Raw genomic sequence first — 7,049 nt, forward strand, 5'->3', positions numbered from 1 at the left:
TGACCGTGGCGCCCCCTGCGGGAGGACGGGGGAAGAGCACGGCCCTGGCTGGCGCGCTCGGCCATTTCCGTGAGCGCTCGGGCAGCTCCGGCGGGGGCGTGTCCCGGCCCGCCCGGGGGCGTGTCCCGGCCCGCTCGGGGGCGTGTCCCGGCCCGCTCGGGGGCGTGTCCCGGCCCGCGCGGGGGCGTGTCCCGGCCCGCTCGGGGGCGTGTCCCGCCCCGCCCGGGGGCGTGTCTCGCCCCGCCCGCCCCGCCCGCTGTCGGCCATGGCGTCCGCGTCGCGGCGGCTGCAGACGAAGCCGGTGATCACCTGCCTCAAGAGCGTCCTGCTCACCTACACCTTCGTCTTCTGGGTGAGCGCCCGCCCGCCCTGTCCCCCGCCGCGCTCGGGGCCGCGCCGCCCTGCCGCGGTAGGCGCGAGCCAGCGCGGCTTTCCGCTCTCCCCGCCAGGTGTCGGGCATTGTGCTGCTGGCCGTGGGCATCTGGGGCAGGGTGAGCCTGGCCGTCTACTTCTCCCTGCTGGACGAGAAAGCCACCAATGTGCCCTTCGTGCTGGTGGGCGCCGGCGCCGTCGTTGTGCTGCTGGGCACCTTCGGCTGCTTCGCCACCTGCCGCGGCAGCACCTGGATGCTCAAGCTGGTGGGTGGCCTGGGACGGGGCAGGATGGAGCTCTGTCCTGTCCTGACCCATCCCGACCCGTCCTGACCCATCCCGACACATCCCAGCCTATCCCTGCCTGCTCCCATCCCTACCCTGCCCGTCCCATCCTGCCCTACCCCATCCTGCCCTGCACCACTCCCCCCTCCTGTCCCATCCCATCCTGTCCTGCACCACTCTCCCCTCCTGTCCCATCCCATCCTGTCCCTCTCCACTCTCCCCTCCCCTCCCATCCCATCCTGCCCTGCTCCACTCTCCCCTCCCGTCCCATCCCATCCCATCCCATCCTGTCCCTCTCCACTCTCCCCTCCTGTCCCATCCCATCCCATCCCATCCCATCCCATCCCATCCCATCCCATCCCGCCCCATCCCACCCATCCCCTCCCCTCCCATCCCATCCTTTCTGCCCGCAGTATGCCATGCTCCTGTCCCTCATCTTCCTCATCGTCCTGGTGGCTGCCATCGTGGGGTTCGTCTTCAGGCACGAGGTGAGTCTGGGTGCCAGTGCCATGTCCCAGGGCTGCAGAGTGACTTTGAGCTGCTTTCACCCCAGTGCAGTCGCAGATGTCACTGAGGGACACAGGGGCTGCTTGGGAGCAGTTTGGCAAGGATGGGGTTAGTGTGGTTTGCTTGGTTCAGCAAAGATAGGGTTAAACTAGCACGAGGAGCAGCTTGGTCCCTGTGAGGACCCAGAAGGAGCAGCCTGGGTGCAGGGTCAGCCCAGCACAGCACGTTGTCCCTCTGTCAGAACAGGCAGAGTAGCCCTGGACTGTAATTTCTGGCTTTGGTGTACCTTCTGCAATAATGTCAGTAATTAAAGCTCCTGGGAGGGTTTCTGTGCCTGCTTGGGAGGGAGCACGTCCTTGTTATTACAGACAGCATCCCTGCTGCCACAGTGCACCCAGCCTGCCCTTTAATGCAGCCTCTAATTGCCTGCTCCTGGGAAATGCCTGCTGGCCAGGCCGGGGTCACTGCTGCCACCCCGAGCCGGGACTGACACAGGCTGGGGTCCTGAGGCCGAGGGACAGCCCTGACACCCCTCTTACAGATAAAGACAAGCTTTGAGAGTAACCTGGAGCTGGCCTTGAAGGACTACAACGTGACTGCAGATCCACACAGCGAGGCCGTGGACACCATCCAGAGAACGGTGAGAGCCCGGGGGAATGGGGGAGAACCAGGGGGGAATGGGGGAGAGCCCGGGGGGAATGGGGGAGAGCCCTGGGGGGAATGGGGGAGAGCCCAGGAGGGAATGGGGGAGAGCCCTGGGGGGAATGGGGGAGAGCCCTGGGGGGAATGGGGGAGAACCAGGGGGGAATGGGGGAGAGCCCTGGGGGGAATGGGGGAGAGCCCTGGGGGGAATGGGGGAGAGCCCGGGGGGGAATGGGGGAGAGCCCTGGGGGGAATGGGGGAAAACCCTGGGGGGAATGGGGGAAAACCCTGGGGGAATGGGGCAGAACCCAGGGGGGAATGGGGGAGAGCCCAGGGGGGAATGGGGGAGAGCCCAGGGGGGAATGGGGGAGAGCCCTGGGGGGAATGGGGGAGAGCCCGGGGGGGAATGGGGGAGAGCCCTGGGGGGAATGGGGGAGAGCCCTGGGGGGAAAACCCCGGGGGGAATGGGGGAGAGCCCTGGGGGGAATGGGGGAGAGCCCTGGGCTGCCAGCAGGTGGGAATGCTGCCCTGGCCCAGCATGTCCCCTGTGACCTCTGTGGCACTGGCATCCCCTCACAGGCTTTGGAGTTTGGCAGAAGCTGGGTGAGGTGAGGGTGGGGGAGCCACGGCACTGCTGGTGGGAGCAGGGCTCAGTTCCCTGGGCTGACCAGGCTCCCCACTGTGCTTTCCCCCCAGCTGCACTGCTGCGGGGTGCAGAACTACTCTGACTGGGAGAGGACTGAGTACTTCAGCCAGAGGGGCATCCCCGCCAGCTGCTGCAAGAGCCAGAACGACTGCTCCGAGCAAGACCTGAAAGACCCAAACAAGGCCAAGCTGAAAGTGTTTGTGGATGTAGGTTAAGCTCGGAAAAATCTGCCTGCTGGTCCAGGAGGTGGGAAGGGCAGGGATGGGTGTGTGGAGGAGGGCTGGTCTGTCCCTGGCAGGCTGGAAAGGAGAGCTGCCCTGTCGATGCTGGTGTTCAGTGGCCCAGGGACTCCCCTGGAGTGGGTAAGGCTGTGCAGTCCTCCCTTCTGTCTGAGGCTCCCCCACACCCTCCTTCAAGATGAGGGGCCAGCCATACCCAAGTCTTTGGGGATGTGTGTTTTGAAGAACAGGTGAGCAAGGAAGTAGCTTCCCAATAAAGTTTGTTTCGGCAGTGCTGACATCTCCCTTGGGTGCAAAGTCCTGACCCGTGGTGAGGGTGTGTGGCCCCATCCCCAGGGATGGCTGGGTGATGCAAGGGTTCCTCTGAGTCACCTGGCTCAGGCTGGGAGCAGCCCAAGGGCAGTGCTCCCCTTGATAAGGCGTCTGGGCTGGGAGGCTGCAGATGGCTCTGCCCAGGCCTGGCAGGAGGGGCCAGCCAGGACCTGCTGCTGCTGCCCAGGAGCATCTTCCCCTGGAGCTGCCCGTGCTCTGGGGAGGAGCTGGGCTGTACTCCCGGGCTGGAGAGCACTGGGTCCACGTGCTTGCTTTGCTTCCTCTGCAGGGTTGTTTTTTCCTGGTAACGTCAACAATGGAGTCCAAAATGAGCGTTGTGGCCGGAATCTCCTTTGGCATAGCTTGTTTCCAGGTGAGTCTGCCTTGTCTGGCTCGGGAGGAGGGCAGAGTGAAGCCAGCGTGTCTCCAGAGGTGTTTAATTCCAGTGCAAAGTCTGGTCTGTACAAAAGGCACGGTTGGTTTCAGTCAGGGAGGAGCAGCTACTCTGGATTCCCCTTGGGTTTAATTTGCCTGCTGTGCCCCAGCTCTGTTTCCTTAGCCCAGGTTTATCTGGGAAGATCTCCCCTCTGAGACAACAGACTCCAAGAAAAAACAGAGATGGACAAACTCAGTCTGCTGTTGGCAGGGATCAAATCTGTGCCCTTCCTTTTCTTGCCCACCCACACTGATATCAGGAGGGCGTTTGGCATTGCGCCATGTGGTGGGGTCACCGTGAGTGCCAGTGTGGCACCACTTGTGCTGGTGGTGGCTGACCACCCTACCACCCTGATGTCCTCTCTCCCAACGTCTCCTTCAGTTTGTGGTGCAGGGCACTTCCTGCAGGAGCCACAGCAGCAGCAGCAGCGTGCTGGCCAGCCCCAGCCCCAGCCCCAGCCCCAGCTCCATCCCCATCCCCAGCTCCATCCCCAGCCCCATCCCCATCCCCATCCCCAGCCCCAGCTCCATCCCCAGCCCCATCCCCAGCCCCAGCCCCAGCCCCAGCCCCAGCCCCATCCCCAGCCCCATCCCCAGCCCCAGCTCCATCCCCATCCCCAGCTCCATCCCCAGCCCCATCCCCAGCCCCAGCTCCATCCCCATCCCCAGCTCCATCCCCAGCCCCATCCCCAGCCCCATCCCCAGCCCCATCCCCAGCCCCATCCCCATCCCCAGCCCCATCCCCAGCCCCAGCCCCAGCCCCAGCTCCATCCCCAGCCCCATCCCCAGCCCCATCCCCAGCCCCAGCCCCATCCCCAGCCCCAGCCCCAGCCCCAGCAGCCCCATCCCGGCAGGAAGCGGGAGGCCCCTGCCCCCAGCCACTGCTGACGCCAGGCTGGGGCTTCCCGAGGTGCCGAGGGCTTTCCGAGGGCTGCAGGATGTGCAGCTGGCCCTCCTCCAGCTGCTCTGTGCAAGCTGGCTGGGCTCTGGTGCTGAGCAGCCAGCCCTGACCTCGGAGGGGCTCACACTCTGCCTCCCCTTCACCCAGTGGCTGTGGTGTGAGCTTCAGGGCTGGGACTGGGCTGGGGAGCAGGAACCTGCTGAGATACTCAGCTGTAAGAGCTTGTCCCTGTGTGCTTTCTGTAGCAGATGGACTGAGCTGGGGAGAGGTGGGAGCCCGCAGCTCGTGGTACTGAGGGCTTTGGGAGAGCCCGAGAGCCGGAGCTGCTCCGCCGTGCCCGCTGCTCGCGCCTCTCCTCCCGGCTGGGCTGGGCTGGGCTGGGCTCACTGAGCTGTGGCTGATGCAGGAGCAGGGAGCTGCACACACACTCCCAGCTGCAGCGTTATCTCAGCTGATGGCAGGCTTAGGAATTGTAACCAGTTCCTAGCATTTATTGGCCCTTCAGCAAGCTTGGCTGGGTCGCGCCTCTGGCAGGGACCCGTTGTGCTGATGTGCCTCTAACTTGGCTTGTGGAGGTCAGAGTCGTGCAGGGTCTGGCCCTGGAGTCTGCACAGGTGCTGGGAGGCTGTGCTGTGATAACAGAGCCTTCCTGATGTGAGAGCAGCAGCCTTGCTTCCCCAGTGTCCTTGCACAGGAGAGGTGCTGCCGTTCTCCCGTGGCTGTGTAATTGGCTGTGACGCTCCTGGTATCTGTGTAATCTCTGCAATTACCATAAAACACTCCATGCTTGGTGAAGCAGCTTGTAACAGGATGGGAGCTGGAGCATCTCTAGTGAGGAGCTTGTTTAGGTGGTGCTGCCAGGATCCTGTGCTTCAGCCACTTTCAGTGGTTCTGAAGCAGGGTGCAGCAGCCCTTGTGGGGTTTGTAAACCCACTGTCCATCCCTGGATTTCATAAAACCCTGGACCACTTTGTCAGGTTTTCTCCTGAAAACACCTCTCCCTGGCTTTGGCTGCCTCTGACACGCAGGGTTTGTTTTCTCTCTTTTTCAGTTGATTGGCATCATTCTGTCCTGCTGCCTGTCCCGGTACATCACCAACAATCAGTATGAGATGGTGTAGCTGGCCCCCAGCGCTCTGTGCCTGTGCCTGGGTATGTCTGCAAGCCTGGTGGGCTGCCTCTGCCCCCCTGGCTGCTGCTGGTCACCCTTGGGGTGGGGTCCCACATGGGGAGGGGGTTAGGGTTAGAGGGCACCTGCAAGAGCATGTCTGCTGTGTCACTTCAGCCTGTGTCATTTTACCCTGTGTCACTTCAGGCTGTGTACAGATCCATCCTGTCTGCTAACACCCTGCTGTGTGCATTGCAGGGAATGGCTGGGGATGATGCCTCCACCTCCAGCTTTCCTCTGGATGCCACGTCGTGAAATCTTGCTTTGAACTGACTGATCTTCTTCTCAACTAGCTGGTAGAAAGGAGTGCAGCAGCTGTCCTGGTGCACTCAGGGACTTGTCCTGACACTCCTCTGCTGTGCCACCGCCTGGGGTAATAACTGGTGTGGCTGTGGTGGCTGCAGCCCCCGGCTCTTGCCCCGAGTGCCACGCTGTGCTGGGCTGACTGTGCTGGGGGCTCCCGGGTGTCCCAGTGCTCATCTTCAGTGCCTCCACTGGGAAAGAGATGCTTCCCCTCGCCTCGGGCAGCCCCTTGACATCCCCTCAGTCTCCAGACACAGTTGTTGAGATGGGGCTGTTAAACCCAGCCCTGCCTGCCTGAAGCCTTGGCTCAGCAAGGTTGTTGCCAAGCTGTCTCCTCCCTCCCCTGGGTTTTATATTCTTTTTTATAGCTGTACTTCTTTGAGGGCGGGCTGTAGTGGTTCTTTGTAAGCTGTAGTGAGGGTTGGTGGTGTAGCTCCTGGTGCCTTTACCTTGGTAGGTGTCCTTGCACCGATTCAGCTGTGACTTGATTGTCAGTATTATATGCTGCTTCAACTCATTTTATGTATTGAGTAGAATTCTTTTTGTCCTGAGACACAATAAATATTAAGATATTTTACTCTATGAAACCTCCTCGACTTTTCTTTTCGTGTGCTGGAAATTCCTCTGCTGGAAGAGCAGCAAGTGCCCCCGGGGCTGCTCTGCTCAGTCTGGGCCAGCAGGAGCCCCTGGCCACTGCAGTCTGCATTCCTCCACCGTGCACTGGTGCACTTCTGCTTGCAAATAACTTCTGTAATTGAATTTTCTTCATAACAGGGCTTGTGTAACAGTGCTGGAGCTGAGGGCCTGGAGCACCCAGCCCAGGAGCGGGGTGGGTAACTTCAGCCCAGTATGAACATGTGCACCCTTGGCCTGCTGGCTGCTGGCTTGGAGCAAAGGGCAGGGCAGTGCCAGGCCCCAGAAATGGGGATTTAAGCCTTTAAATTCATTTGTTACTGCTCATTTTGGGGCTGTTTTGTCAGCCAGCCTCTGCCTTTGTGAACCTGGTGCTGCAGTGGAGCAGTTGAGCACCCCTCTGCCAAGCTTGGGGGGTTTTGGGTCTCAGGCACCGAGCTGGCTGGATCTGAGCTGTGTCTGGCTGGGCGTGGGGCTGCCTGTCCTGCTCCCGGGGAGGAGGCAGGTGTAACCAGGGCAGTGAAGCCAGGGGAGCAGTGGTGGCCCTCTGTCAGTGTCAGCCCTCTGGCCAAAGCTGCCTGGGTGCTGGCTGAGCTGCCCCAGCCCAG

At 61.9% G+C, this 7,049-nt stretch overlaps 1 protein-coding gene across 2 annotated transcripts; it reads left to right on the forward strand.

Annotated features, from left to right (window-relative positions):
- Window positions 1-223: 223 nt before the first annotated feature.
- TSPAN6 (tetraspanin 6) lies at window positions 224-6,395 on the forward strand. Of its 2 annotated transcripts, XM_064426464.1 has the most exons (8): window positions 224-352; window positions 450-638; window positions 1,070-1,144; window positions 1,705-1,803; window positions 2,502-2,657; window positions 3,292-3,375; window positions 5,390-5,489; window positions 5,704-6,395. In XM_064426464.1, exons 1-7 carry the CDS (start codon window positions 266-268, stop codon window positions 5,456-5,458), a joined length of 759 nt encoding a protein of 252 aa, XP_064282534.1. In that variant the 5' UTR covers window positions 224-265; the 3' UTR covers window positions 5,459-5,489; window positions 5,704-6,395. The 2 variants fall into 2 exon arrangements, with proteins under 2 accessions (XP_064282534.1, XP_064282535.1); XM_064426465.1 differs by lacking the exon at window positions 1,070-1,144.
- Window positions 6,396-7,049: the final 654 nt, after the last annotated feature.

Source organism: Passer domesticus, chromosome 7 (assembly GCF_036417665.1).
Source record: "Passer domesticus isolate bPasDom1 chromosome 7, bPasDom1.hap1, whole genome shotgun sequence".
Lineage (NCBI taxonomy): Eukaryota > Metazoa > Chordata > Aves > Passeriformes > Passeridae > Passer > Passer domesticus.